The sequence below is a fragment of the Maniola jurtina genome, chromosome 24, assembly GCF_905333055.1.
Source record: "Maniola jurtina chromosome 24, ilManJurt1.1, whole genome shotgun sequence".
NCBI classification, from domain to species: Eukaryota; Metazoa; Arthropoda; class Insecta; order Lepidoptera; family Nymphalidae; genus Maniola; species Maniola jurtina.
This window is the reverse complement of record NC_060052.1, coordinates 8577445-8592779: the sequence shown is the minus strand read 5'-3', so window position 1 is coordinate 8592779 and position 15335 is coordinate 8577445. Positions and strand designations below refer to the sequence as shown.

Below are 15335 nucleotides of genomic sequence, written 5' to 3'. Positions count from 1 at the left end.
CTTATAACACCCCTCTTTTTGGGTCGGGGGTTAAAAACATACCTGGGGAGACATTACAGTTGTCCAATTCAAATATCCCCAGGCTAAACTAAATTAAATCTAGGTTCATTCGTTTAGGCACTACGGTGCCACAGACAGATACACAGACACACAGATACACACGTCAAACTTATAACACCCCCCTTTTTGGGTCGGGGGTTAAAAACATACCTGGGGAGACATTACAGTTGTCCAATTCAAATATCCCCAGGCTAAACTAAATTAAATCTAGGTTCATTCGTTTAGGCACTACGGTGCCACAGACAGATACACAGACACACAGATACACACGTCAAACTTATAACACCCCTCTTTTTGGGTCGGGGGATAAAAACATACCTGGGGAGACATTACAGTTGTCCAATTCAAATATCCCCAGGCTAATAAAGTTGATTAATTATAAGACGTTACTTTGAAAATAAAGATTGATTAATAAAAAATCAGCCAGCATTTCCTTTTATATATATATTTAGATTATAATGAATTATTATGCAGTATGCTCTATTATTTTTACGTCTAAGCATCGGCAGTTTCAACGTCTTCCGCGTTCAAATCCTCTGGAGATGCGAACGGCCAGCTGCATTCGGTGAAATCATGCTCTATGAAGAAAAACAATAACACAATAGGTAAGATTTTTTTAGATTTAGATATTAGCTAATTATTTATGCTAATAAATTATCATGGCTTATTAGGATTTCGACCACATCGAAAATCCGTCAACGGTCAAAAGTATCCTTAGTACGACTTTACGTCTCAACAACGTTGATATTATATACCTAGTAGAATGACAGCTACAGTACACGATTGCAATCACCTCTGATTGGCCGACATTATTGCTAATTAGGTACATTGGCGAGCCTATTGTTTAAAGTAGCGTGCACTAAAATGTAGTCTTTCAATGTAAAATTCATGTTCCGTCCTTTTTTAGCAATGTTAAAAAGAAAAAGATGCAGACATTCTGAGTAAGACAACAGAATTGGCGCCAATAGCTCACCATTTGCTTCAATGCATTGTTGCAACAATAATATCACGAATTCAACCAATCACAACAATTGCAATTGTTTATAGTAGTAATAATTGATGCAGATTTTTCGAAATCGACCTACATCTACATAACTGGCTGCTGTTTTTGCTTTTACCTTTCTTTTTCTCCGCAAACATGCCCAGTAACTTCATAGAATGCTGTCCATAACCGATCTGTCCTCTCAGACCCCATAGGAACTCGTCATGTGGATAGGTGTTCACGCCAGAATCCTTCTTAGTTTGGAAGGATTTGTCTCTTGGATGGACGGTTTGTGTGTGTATCTCCGATCGCAAATGGCTGTAGTTGGTTTGAGTTGAGTGTGTTTGGCAGTTCACTATAGTGGCCTGGAAATATAATGTGTAGAGGCATGCAGCCTCTTTTAAGACCGGCAGCTGCGAAGAAAGCAACACACTTTGCAGCTGTCACTTAGAGCGATTCAACGAATTCACTTCAGATCATCAAGACCGCAACACCTCGGTCTAGCATCAAGCTCCGGCCCTCGTTTTCCTACCACAGTTTTAATTATAACCAAGGCATATATTGTAAATAATAATTGTTCATGTAATACAACGTAATAATTGTAGCGGCATTTCATTTATCAGTTATCATACGCTGCATGGCTGCTACATGGTCGTGCGCGTGGATTTAGGGCGATTACGCACTGCATCCGATCCGAATCCGTGAAAATACGTTCCAAAGTAGTCATAGAACTATTTGTATGGTAGCTTACGCACTAGCTCCGATTTCCGTCATCCGTGAGAATATCTCGGATGTGCCTCGGATTCAGATCGGAATATTACGTAGATATGTCAAAGATGTCCACTGAATAGTTTGGATTTGGATCAGAGATCGGATTAGTGCGTAAGCAATATCCGAGTTCGGGCCGAGTCTTTTATATATCCGCATTTTCACAGACACGGATCGGAAGAGTGCGTAACCGCTTTTAGGTTTTAAAACATTTTTTGGGAACATTTTGATTTTTCAGGATAAAAAATAATTTGTATGTCCATCTTCGAAACCTCTTTCGTCAAAAACCGATCAATGTCATACAAAGTACAAACCCATTGGCAAGCTCGTCTTTTCCATTCCCATAGATTAGGTGAGTAGTCCTTTTCTATATGTCCCTCTATGGGGTGAACTTCAGTTTGAATGTCCTTGTCGCATATTTTAGCTGCAAAATCACATCACACTAATTATACTATATATATAAGTATTATAAAGGCGAAAGTTTGTATGTGTGTGCGTGTGTGTGTATGTTTGTTACTCCTTCACGCAAAAACTACTGGACGGATTTGGCTGAAATTCGGAATGGAGATAGATAATATCCTGGATTAGCACATAGGCTACTTTTTATCCCGGAAAATCAAAGAGTTCCCACGGGATTTCGAAAAACCTAAATCCACGCGGACGAAGTCGCGGGCGTCAGCTAGTAAAAAATAATATCCTATAATCCTTCTTCATCTTTTATCAAAAAATCTAAATAAATATAGTTATTTGGATAAAGTGAAGTTGACTGGCTGATCGATCAACGCACACCTTTGACTAACTGATCGGATGCATGCAGAAAGTCCTACACAAAGCGATTAAATTAAAAATAATAGATAAATTTTCAAATTTATAACTGAAAAATTGAAATAGATAAGTATCTAAGTCATAAGTTTTCGTACATGCGGAAAAAGACAATGTTTTGGAAAAAATTCTCAGATTTCATTCATTCACCGTCCAACTGTGGAATATTTTGACATGCTGTTTATACTCACTTTTGGGAATCACCTTAACAACAAGGTTGTCGATATTTTTCACGTTGCTGACGTCTTCTAAAATGTTCAACAAGTTGATGACATGTGGGTTGTTTCTCGCAAAATTCAGGACTTCGTTCACGTATCTTTGAAAGGAAACAAGAGTAATTTAGATTAATTTACTGTAATGTAAGTATTTCGATTATCAATATCTATCAACGTTGTCGAGACTTCCAAAAGGTCTAGCAAGAGTTTGCTCATCTCGACAACGTTTATAGATATCGAGTACTGAAGCACTATACCACGGTATTACCGTGACTATACCGTCAAAGTAAAATTACTAAGCTTACAAAAGGCTTAGCAAGAGTTCGATCCCAAGAGCCCATCTCGAAAACGGTAATAAATTTCGAGCATTGAAATTGAAACAGTGGGTTTAAATAAAAAGAGCAAATCAGTATAGTCGCCCAAATTTATTATATCACTTCACTAAACACACTAATACAAATCACTCATTTCTTTATTACTATTGTTACTTTGTCACTATTTATATAATTTACACTTGGTTACACAAATGGACATAGTTTCAGCTTACAATACGTACGATAGAACAACAATCCTAAAAGTGAGCTCGCATAGCTTTATATGGCGTTATCCCCACCGAAGGCATTCGGCAGTGGTGGCGGAGTTGCGTTCGGCTGTCAATGGCGCTGGCGTTGATTGGCTGTCATGGCGGCAGTAGGCTATGATTGGCCGTCTTGGCGATTATCGGCTGTAACAGGCGGTGATTGGCCAGCTTGGCTTGACTCGGATAGTCTGGTTGGCGTTGGCGCGTTGCGATTGGCTGAGGCGGCGTGGCGTTACATTCGGCCGTCCTGAAACAATGAATTGCTCCCGCAATGGGAAAATGCTTGGTTAGCTTTCTGGTAGACAATAGCTCAACAAGGTCTTCGCTTTCAAGTTATTTATCGGAACAGTTAGCACTGTTGGATATAAGAGCCGTAGGCGCTGTGATATGGCTTTAAAGAGTCTGTTCAGGCATGTACAAGCTTCGTAGCCTCGAAACCCCTTAACACTTCGAGTTCTCTTAATGCCTACCAGCTTGGTTACGAAAATGAACCTGAGTAAATGCTATCAGTGTTTACTTCTATCGCAATGCTTGTGGGAACTTGCCACTAAATAACTAAATTCCTTTGTTATAATTAAATGAAATATTAATTTTGTCAGTTACATTATCTAGTTAGCTTTATCCTATCGCTTGCTATCCTTTACCGAGCATTTGCCTTGTTACGCATAACCATCCCGAGTTCGCTAATTTTACATTAATAGTAACATGGCATCGTGACCTAGGTAAATACCAAATTATGGATATCACATTCATTGAGAGTATTGTCAGTAGTTCAAATAATATCAGTTAACAGTTTGTCCAATAATTTTATTCGCAGTTTCGCTAGGACCTGTGGCACAACGCGTTTAACATGGTCTGGTTAGTGCTTGGCTTGGCTTGACTAGGCACTTGGCTCGTGGTAGTATCATGGAGGTCAAAACATACCTAACTATTAATCAGTCGACACTCGGAAACTCTAAAATGTCTACTAGTATAAGCATTCTTATGCTCACTTTTTAAGTTTACTAGGATGTCCAAATAAGGCAAATTATGTATAATATTCTACGAAACTGATCGTTTTCGGCTAATAACAAATTTTGCAAAAGCATCTGTAATAATCAAATTGTACCTACACTACTGATGAGCGATATCCTTTCGCTGTCTTACAAAATGGTTTTACAAAATGTGGTCAGTATGAACTCTACAAAATTCTAATCCAATGCCATTGGTCTGTGATCTAAACTGCAATCTTATCTACCTTAAAACCAAGACGAAACAAAAGAACATTATTTAATTTATAAATTATTATCGTTTTCAGTTGTACTATTTTTCCACGTTTTTTTAGAGACATTTTTGAAAGAAAAACCGTCAACAGACTGGCTTGTAGAAAGGAAAATAGCTTGTAAATAGCTTCTCGTGAAGCTGTGAATGCTATTACTCTGACTTGAAAAGGAATCTCACTTAAATCCTTGCAGGGAGATCTCTCAACGAGCAACGAGATGAAAGTACTCCTATCGAAAGTAAAACTTGGCTACCGAAAGTAAAACTTGGCTACCGAAAGTAAAACTTGGCTACCGAAAGTAAAACTTGGCTACCGAAAGTAAAACTTGGCTACCGAAAGTAAAACTTGGCTACCGAAAGTAAAACTTGGCTACCGAAAGTAAAACTTGGCTACCGAAAGTAAAACTTGGCTACCGAAAGTAAAACTTGGCTACCGAAAGTAAAACTTGGCTACCGAAAGTAAGACTTGGCTGCCGAAAGTAAGACCTGGCTGCCGAAAGTAAGACCTGGCTGCAGAAAGTAAGACCTGGCTGCAGAAAGTAAGACCTGGCTGCAGAAAGTAAGACCTGGCTGCAGAAAGTAAGACCTGGCTGCAGAAAGTAAGACCTGGCTGCAGAAAGTAAGACCTGGCTGCAGAAAGTAAGACCTGGCTGCAGAAAGTAAGACCTGGCTGCAGAAAGTAAGACCTGGCTGCAGAAAGTAAGACCTGGCTGCAGAAAGTAAGACCTGGCTGCAGAAAGTAAGACCTGGCTGCAGAAAGTAAGACCTGGCTGCAGAAAGTAAGACCTGGCTGCAGAAAGTAAGACCTGGCTGCAGAAAGTAAGACCTGGCTGCAGAAAGTAAGACTTGGCAGCAGAAAGTAAGACTTGGCAGCAGAAAGTAAGACTTGGCAGCAGAAAGTAAGACTTGGCAGCAGAAAGTAAGACTTGGCAGCAGAAAGTAAGACTTGGCAGCAGAAAGTAAGACTTGGCAGCAGAAAGTAAGACTTGGCTGCAGAAAGTAAGACTTGGCTGCAGAAAGTAAGACTTGGCTGCAGAAAGTAAGACTTGGCTGCAGAAAGTAAGACTTGGCTGCAGAAAGTAAGACTTGGCTGCAGAAAGTAAGACTTGGCTACTGTCTTCACTTCGGCATCTATGTAATTCCGAAAACAGTTCACGATTGAATTTAGGTAATACAGGATCATCAGTCAAATAACAGTTTTCTATTCCATTCCTATTCCCTACTATGTAAGCTACATAACCAGGCAGGCATACTAACACCAACTGAACTCAAGATATTATGTAAAACGTCAGTCTATCGGCTTAGTGAAAATTCTTACGGTACGTCCGGTCCACCTGACTAACAATGAACGGCACAAAGCTATATCATGGTTATAATTAAAAGTGCCACTTGAACTTTCTACTTACATTATGATTGGACCGACAATCTTAAGGTAGAATGATGAAATTGACTCGATTGAAAGCTTGTTGGCAAAAGTACGTAACATACATGCTGCCTAGAAGCACTACTTTTTTTCTAAAATGACAAAAGCATTATCAAAATCATAAGGATATCTAACTGGTAATAGTTATTATTACGTTTCCTCCAAGTGCCCAATTCTGCCTACATTACACTACCTATTTGTATTTACTCATACGCTGTGCCACTGGCTTGTATATTATACGAGACAGTTCCAAAGCCGTGAGTAAGATCTACTTACTATGCTCTCAATCATTCAAAGAATGTGATTTAAACTACAAGTTACAACACGTACAGACTTCATAAACACTATGTTTTAGTAAAAATAAAAGAACAGTCATACCATACAGCATAAACGCTTAACAGCGCTTATGTCACCCCAAATAGGCAACAATGCGGCGGCTTATAGATACCCATTGGCTGCAACCCTGCAGTTAGCGTTAGCGCGCCACGATGTGGTGCCTCGCAGTGACGCGCTCGGCATCAGGCACACAGCACACAGCAAAGCATCAGTGGTGACCATCGTAGGCGATGACGTTTGCACTTCACGAACTCACCAAAAATTCCGAGAAAAGAAAGATAAGCACAATATTATTGTTTGACTACAAGTAGCTCCCAGTCGATTCATAAAGTACGTCTGCCCCTATTGTGAAGATCTATATTCATATTATATAAAAATCATATAACCACATGAAAATCAATTTCACAAGAAACTCAAAACTCAACGTCATAAAATAATTCAATTTTATATTCGAATTGCGATCGCCATGCTATATGCAAAACAGCGTTTGAGCACACTGAAACTGTTCAGCAACCGATTCTGATCTATCTGTAAATGATATTATTGTACCATTAAAAATAATTCATAGGTACCCCCTGTTGTCTGTATGACTGCAGCGGGAATATCACCGATGACGCGATAAAAATAACCTACATAGAACCTTACACTCTGACTGACTCTTGTACAAATAAAACACTAATAGCGTCAAAGCTTGTTTTCTTAAAAAAACTACTGGCTGAGATTTGCGGGTAGTCTGAGAACTATTCTTACCATCCGATATACTAGATTTTTTTTAACTTATTGAATTACTTGTTAACTTATTCGTACCGGTAGCACTTTTATGGTCATAATTTCCACATAGGAAATAGGTCTGGAAGGCACTAACACACTAAGTATGTTTTCTAGAATTAAACTGCAAATTCAAATTGCGAGTATCTCGGCGAGATGCAACGTGAAAAGTGGATGGTTGAGCGGGTTTTTACCTAATTCGATAAAAAGTTGACTAAATAAATTGGTTGAAATTTTAGCATTAGTATTTACCGCCTTTATTTTATCAGTTATATATATATACAACACGTGTATTTTTGTTAGGAAAACTGTACATAAAACAATACACACGAATATCACATTTACAAAAATTAAAACTAAAACGTCGACCTAGCTACCTTGCCTTACCCAAAACTAGAACAATTTATGGCAGAAAAACCCTTACCTATGAAGGAGCTAAACTGTACAACAAAATACCTGCACACAAAAAAATGTACACTCATTCAATCCATTTAAAACTGAATAATTAGCTGCTCACATTACGAGTAATGCGAATTACTTCAACAAATGCGCTGAATGAGTACTTAATAAAATGGCGAATATTGTAAACTTTATTTTCTTAGAATTAAGTTCTTATGTAAATGACTTTTTTTTGTTTTTATGAGAATTAAACATCTTTAAACCTAAACCTTTATTTGACGGTCAGATATGCCACAAATTATAGTTATATTTATCTTCAGCTATCACTCAAACCATTCACAATCCGCGAGCGTATAATGACCACCTATCATAACCCGCGTGCCCTAATACTAATTTCATAACCTCAAACAGGGTGTTAGCAATATTAACCTTTCACGGTCATCTCATCAGTAGAGGTTACAAACACGATCAACCTCATTACACTATGCATCAATATCATTAAAAACGGGATTAAAATTTGAAATGGAATAATGGATGGATCATACCTCAGTTATTACGCGTAGAAGTTGAGGGTAGGTTGCCATCGGGCGTAGAAACCATGCACGCTGCAGATGAATGTACCTCCGGTTCAAAACTCTTCTAAGGACCTTCCGGGCCCCAGAAGTGGACGATCTTCATTGTCGCTTGATTTTTACACGATGATTCGTTTCATCCTTGCGGATGAACAAAGTAGCCGGCATGTCTTTGCCGACTCGTTAATTGGCGCGATTATGCATCATAACTTTCTTTATTAATCCCACTTCTGAGATGAAACAGTGGGTTTAAATAAAAAGAGCAAATCAGTATAGTCGCCCAAATTTATTATATCACTTCACTAAACACACTAATACAAATCACTCATTTCTTTATTACTATTGTTACTTTGTCACTATTTATATAATTTACACTTGGTTACACAAATGGACATAGTTTCAGCTTACAATACGTACGATAGAACAACAATCCTAAAAGTGAGCTCGCATAGCTTTATATGGCGTTATCCCCACCGAAGGCATTCGGCAGTGGTGGCGGAGTTGCGTTCGGCTGTCAATGGCGCTGGCGTTGATTGGCTGTCATGGCGGCAGTAGGCTATGATTGGCCGTCTTGGCGATTATCGGCTGTAACAGGCGGTGATTGGCCAGCTTGGCTTGACTCGGATAGTCTGGTTGGCGTTGGCGCGTTGCGATTGGCTGAGGCGGCGTGGCGTTACAAAATATTATAACGTCAAAGTGAAAGGGATTTTTTTTTTAACAGTTTAGTGTTTATGATTTTATGATAATCCCATTGATACTTTGATTTACTGGGATAAAAAGTAGCGTCGCTCTCTAGGTCTTGTTATGTCAATTTGTTGCGCTGTCGCAGCGTGATTGAAGAACAAACAAATACACTTTCGCATTTATAATACGGGTAGTGATGTGGTGGCGCCCAACTTGAGACCAAACTACCAAACTATATCATACTTAAAAAACTTACCTCTGAGGATCTTTACTGAATCGCGACGCCATTTTAACACTGCAAAATCCATATCTACCTCCTCTAAATTTAATCAGTCCCACTTTCAAATTACTGGGCACCAACGCACCGACACTGAGGCATAAGGCACAAAACCCCAGGAACTTCACTTGTCTATCAGTTATTTCTCCAAAACTGTCACGGCATATATAGTTCAATGATCCAAGGGACACTCTTTCTTTCATGCTGACTGGTTCACTCATTCTTTCCTAGTAAGATAAAATTATATTTTTATATATATTTAGAATATTATTGTAAATTGAAGAATTCAAAAGAGCAACCGCCGAATTTCTTGCTGGTTCTTCTCGGTAGGAACGGCATTCCGAACCAGTGGTAAATTATTTGACGATTCAAAAGCACTTATAAAAGTCTATTTGAATAAAAATCTATTCTATTCTATTCTATTATTTGACAACCTTCTTGGCGCAGTGATAATGATGGCGTGGTGATAACTGATAACAATATGTGAGGTGTGCCACAATTTTATAAATATAATTTTATAATTTTAATAATTTTTTTTCTTTCTTTCTGTGGATAAGCGGAAGGTCTCGGTTTCGATTCCCGGTGTGGTCAATTTGGGGACTTAATTTCTAAATTGTCTCTGGTCTGGTCTGGTCATAGGACCAGAAAAATCGTGTTGCCCAGCGATTGAGCGTTTCAGTACGATGCCATGTCCGGCATGTGACCGGGGGTATGGGTTTAATAAAACTGCCATACCCCATCCAAGTTAGTACGCTTCTATCTTAGACTGCATCATCAGTCATCACTTACCACCAGGTGAGGTCGCAGTAAAGGTCTCGCTTGTAATCGATTAAAAAAAGTTATGGTAATAACGAACCCGCATCTCTTGGCAATGGACAACAAGTGCTCTTTGAAAATGCTCTTTGCAAAAATTCGGAAGCTTTTGCATTTAGTTATAATATGAGTAGTCATTACCTGGTCGCTGACCACGCTCTTTCCTTGAAGCATCTTTTCTAAAAGCGCATAAGGTATCTTCATTTGGTCTTGAATGTTAGCCAGTATGGTCATAAGACGGTTCACAGTTGACAGGAGGAACATTACATTTTGCATCGATCGCCATACTCGCCAGAGTTTTGTGAAGAGCGGCTACAAGAGAAGAATAGGAAAGATTCTTTGGGGTGCTGATTAAGAAAATAATGTCTATTTTCAAACTAAGATGATCGACAATTTTTCACCTGACTGCAGATATACCTAAAAGGAGGGTTATGTTTTTGACTTGTATGTATTGCATGTATGTCGGTTCCTATGTCCGCTCGCAATACTCGGCTCAACCGATTCTGATAAATGATACGCTATTAAATTTGCCTTGATTGCACGAGTGTCACTGGGTACATAACATTCTTAAACAAGTGTAAATTAAAAATTTATAACACCCCCGACAAGTGAAGGTTACAGTAACTAGAAAAAAGCTGATAACTTTCAAACGGCTGAACCGATTTTCTTGGATGATAGTTAAGAACACTCTCGATCAAGCCACCTTTCAAACAAAAAAAACTAAATTAAAATCGGTTCATTCGTTTAGGCGCTACGATGCCACAGACAGATACACAGATACACACGTCAAATTCAAATTCAAATTCAAATTATCTTTTTGGGTCGGGGGTTAAAAATCTGAATAGCGAATTTTATGAGCTTTTTGTAGGAGCTGATGTTAAAGATGCAGTGCTAACTGCTAACCGCAGTCGGGGGTTTGCGAAACCTTTTTAAATTACTTGTTTTATACTTATTTCATTTTAGAGGTTTTTAGGGGTGTGCTGATTTAGAAGTGAGAACTATTTTCAAACCCAAGATAGCGGACTTTCTTTTTACCTATCTGATTCACTTCTTTCTTCTCTAAACTTGGACCCATGCACCAAATTTTTTTGGAAAAAGTGAATAGTAAAATTACTTACAAAAACAGTAGCAACAGGCACAGCAGCCTTATACTTGACAGCGGTGTGCAATTCTTCTAGAACATTCTTAACCCTCTCCACGTCTTGGGCGCCATTTTGTTCCATTGTTTCCACGTCAGATAAAAGCTTGCGTATGAATACTTCGTATTGGCGGTTAAAGGCTAACAGTTCGAATATTTGGTAGTAATCTTTTCTGGGGAAAAGGATACGATGAACGATTTTAGAACATAATTTTTTTCTTGCCCAGCTTGGGTCTAGGTCTTAAAATGTATTTAACAATAATACTTTTGTAGGAATTTTAAAACTTAAAAAAAGTTTAAAACAATGTGTTTTTATTTTACCGTTATTTTGTTCATATATTCGAAATCTATCAACGTTGTTGAGATGTACAGACCCGTACTAACATTACTCTACCCTTAGTACAAGTTTTTCGGTTTTCGCTGTGGCAATAATAGATGGTGCACGAACTCGAACCTTATAACAGGGTTTTTTGGGGCTATTTTACTGTGAAGCTATTATAGATTTGTGTAAAAAAGTAAATACACTTACTCCGTCAAATCTGAATTAGGTGGTATGTCAATATTGACGTTCCCGGTTTCCTCGTGAATGGTGATCGTGTCGGCGACGGCTGAGGTCAACGAATTCACTCTTTGCATGGCGGCTATCAGCGAGTGTGAGAGAGATGCCATGCATGCTTTGCCGGCGTCGATTATGTTGAATGGCACTGGATAAACCAAGATAACATTCAAATCTACGTTACTTTAACTTTGACTTACAACCTAAAACGAGATAGATGTCTGTCTCGTTTTAACTAAAACTTAGATCCGAGTCTCTTGATTGGTTACAAAATTATTTTAGAAAGTCATCAACATGAATTTCTATTGTGTTAATCACACTAATATTATAAAGGCGAAAGTTTGTATATCCTGGATTAGCACATAGGCTACTTTTAATCCCGGAAAATCAAAGAGTTCCCACGGGATTTCAAAAAACCTAAATCCACGCGGGCGAAGTCGCGGGCATCGGCTAGTTCAAGATAAAAGCTTGGGCCTAGTCAGTTTTTCAATATAATGGCGCAGTCGCTAGGACACTATAACTAAAGAAAAAAATTATCGTGTGTCATTATTTATATTTAATATCGGTCCAAGCATGCTAGAAATAATAACTTACAATCAGGTATGCCCTCTCCGCCTTTCTTGCAGTCTCTGTTAAATAGTCTGACTCCAGAGGTGATCTGCATCAGTTCAATCAGTTGAGGAATTTTCTCTGATCTCGGCAGAGAAACGAATACTTTGAGGTCATCTAACGAAAATACGCTTTCTAATGCTGCCATCCCTTCTTTTAGGGTCTGGAATACAAGGCCACTGCTGTACTGTTAAATATCTCCCAAGGTGCTCCGATATTGGAGTTAAAATAATACAGGTTATACTTATTATTGGCACTATTCTACTCAATTGCAAGAATCCCAATGAGGGTTTTCAGATGAAAATGGTGGACAATGGACACGACTCACTCTGTATCACTAAGATGTCAAGTCCAGACACCAAATCAAGCATCAAAGTCATTATATAAAAACCTCTAGCGAATACCTCGTGCGCTAGAAGAGTGATGCAAATTTTGAATTTCGCGGGCAGACCTCCACCTTAAAACCTTACCACAATGGATCCGGGGTTACCCAAGCCACTGGATAGTATGATGTAAATGGATATCTTTCTGAAGAGTTTCTTGTAGGCTTGCTCGTCGTCGAGCTCAGGATCGTCATCAAGTATCTCCGTAAGCAATGGACGCAGACATTGCTCTATGGAGTCCTGGTGTTTGTCGATCAGGGTTTGTAATTTGTCGTAGTTGGTTTGCATCGTGTATTGCAGTTTCAGAGTATTTATTGATGTTTCGCTGCCTGTGGAAAACCAATATATTTTTCGTAGGTATACACTAACTATTAATCTTTTGTTTGTAAATGCGTTTTTGCGACGATTTTAAGTCCATTCTGAGTCTAAAACTGAGATTTATAAGGCGTAGTTTGACTTAGCTCTAAGTTTCAATTAAAATGAGACAGATTTATGCCATATCTACCTCACTGTCTCGTTCAAAGTGCGCTCTTAGTATTTACATTTTTTACTCTACCGTTATAGTGTTTCTTTACTCGAAATCTATCAACGTTGTAGAAATGTAGAAACTCTTACTAAGGATACGAATGTGCATGGGCACGCAATGTAGGTAGGAATTCAATATATAGATCCAAAGTTTTAATTCATGTCGGACAGCTAAATTGTACTACTACGTCATTATTCTACCGCTGGTTCGGAAAGAAAATTATACTGAGAAGAGCCGGCAAGGCAACTTAAATAAAAGTGGTAGTTCGGTATCTCATCATGATCAACCCATTGCCGGCCCACTACTGAACACGGGTCTCTTCTCAGAGTGAGAAGGGTTTAGGCCATAGTCTGCTACGCTGGCCCAGTGCGTGTTTTCCTTCACCGTTAAAGCAAGTGATATTCAATTGTTTAAAACGCACATAACTGTAAAGTTAGAGGTGCGTGTCCGGGATCGAACCCCCGACTACCGATTAGGAGCCGGACGTTCTAACCACTAGACTATATGTAGTATAGAAGCAGGCGTTATTTTGCGAAAGTCCATGACATGCAAGGAACCAAAAGCTTAATTTGCTATAATCCGCCAAACCAAAGAAATCTGAATGGTGCAACATGCAGCATGAGACATTAATTTAGCAATTTGCAATTAGGCATTGTAACTAAGGTCTACATCTCCTGAGGATGCTCCGGTGTCGGGGCGAAACGTGCGTCGAGTTATGTTGGGATTTGTGTGGTGCTGCGTGGTGGTGGTGCGTGTGGCTTGCTTGGTGGCTGGCTTCTCCTGCATGTTTATCAGTGGGAGGGCGGGCGGTGCATGTCGCATGCTGCATGTTGTACCATACAGATTTCTTTGGTTTGGCGGATTATAGATTTATAGCAAATTAAGCTTTTGGTTCCATGTATGCACTAGGCTATCATGCTCACCCGTAAGCATGGTAACACATTCCTTCACGAAAAATTCCAAGTTATTCCTGCTAATAGTCCTCGAAAACAGTTTACCGTACTTCGGGTTCAGTAAAAGCAACTCGATCAAATAAACAACAAAATCTGTATCCACCGTAACGTTTTCACTTTGGCAATTCCTGGATATTTCGTTCGCCATGTTTTTCACTATGTTCTCGTTGCACGCCATTTTATTTGTTGTGTATTTGCTAAATAAATTTAAAATTAAATTAATATAAAAATGTTTTGACTGTTTTGATAGCAAAATTGATTCTTGTGCGAAACTTTTAGTCATCAACTTCAACAATGTCACTCTTTATCTTGCAGAGCTTTTTCATTATTGGCTAAAATATAAGAATAAAATAAATTCAGCCAATTAAAGAATGCTGCAGTTTCGTCTAGAAATGATAAAATATTGTCATGGCGGCAATGTTGGTTGCTATAGTAACATGACGCACTAAGTTCACCATAATTTTGGAAACTGATTCGGGACACGAATCAGATTTTGGTAGGTATATTTGCATTTATTTTTAACCCCCGACCCAAAAAGAGGGGTGTTATAAGTTTGACGTGTGTATCTGTGTATCTATCTGTGGCATCGTAGCTCCTATACTAATGAACCGATTTTAATTATTTTTTTTTGTTTGAATGGTGGCTTGACTTGATCGAGAGTGTTCTTAGCTGTAATCCAAAAAAATCGGTTCAGCCGTTTGAAAGTTATCAGCTCTTGTCTAGTTACTGTAACCTTCACTTGTCGGGGGTGTTATAAATTTTTAATTTACAATCGCTTCATTTAAAATTATACCAAACCTGGATCATGTTTTTTGCTATAGCGTTTTTCTGGGATGCCATTTTTTTATTTATATGGCTGCACTGGTGGTACTAATGGCTTATTGCAGAACTAGCTGATGCCCGCAGCTTCGCCCGCGTGGATTGGTCAGATCCCCTGCAGCATCAGGATTGAGGAGTTGGAATCTAATTTTTTTATGGAACAATGTCGCAAAGTTCCTCTATCGATTAAAAAAAAATTACGTAAATCGGTTCAGAAATCTCCGAGATAACTATACCAAGTGGGGTATCATATGAAAGGGCTTTACCTGTACATCCTAAAACAGATTTTTATTTATTTTTATGTATCGTGCAAAATGTTGGAAAAATACCCGAGTACGGAACCCTCAGTGCGTGTCTGACTCGCACTTGGCCGGTTTTTGTTTTATATTATG

General features: G+C 38.7%; 1 protein-coding gene across 2 annotated transcripts; it reads right to left on the bottom strand.

Moving 5' to 3' along the window:
• Positions 1 to 503: 503 nt before the first annotated feature.
• LOC123877736 (cilia- and flagella-associated protein 206-like) lies at positions 504 to 14631 on the bottom strand. Of its 2 annotated transcripts, none has more exons than XM_045924596.1 (11): positions 14095 to 14631; positions 12733 to 12974; positions 12248 to 12425; positions 11627 to 11801; positions 11078 to 11270; positions 10101 to 10271; positions 9126 to 9373; positions 2824 to 2948; positions 2125 to 2234; positions 1179 to 1407; positions 504 to 638 (listed from the first exon to the last, which is right to left on the bottom strand). In XM_045924596.1, exons 1-11 carry the CDS (start codon positions 14405 to 14407, stop codon positions 556 to 558), a joined length of 2067 nt encoding a protein of 688 aa, XP_045780552.1. In that variant the 5' UTR covers positions 14408 to 14631; the 3' UTR covers positions 504 to 555. The 2 variants fall into 2 exon arrangements, with proteins under 2 accessions (XP_045780552.1, XP_045780553.1); XM_045924597.1 differs by having other exon boundaries at positions 14228 to 14631.
• Positions 14632 to 15335: the final 704 nt, after the last annotated feature.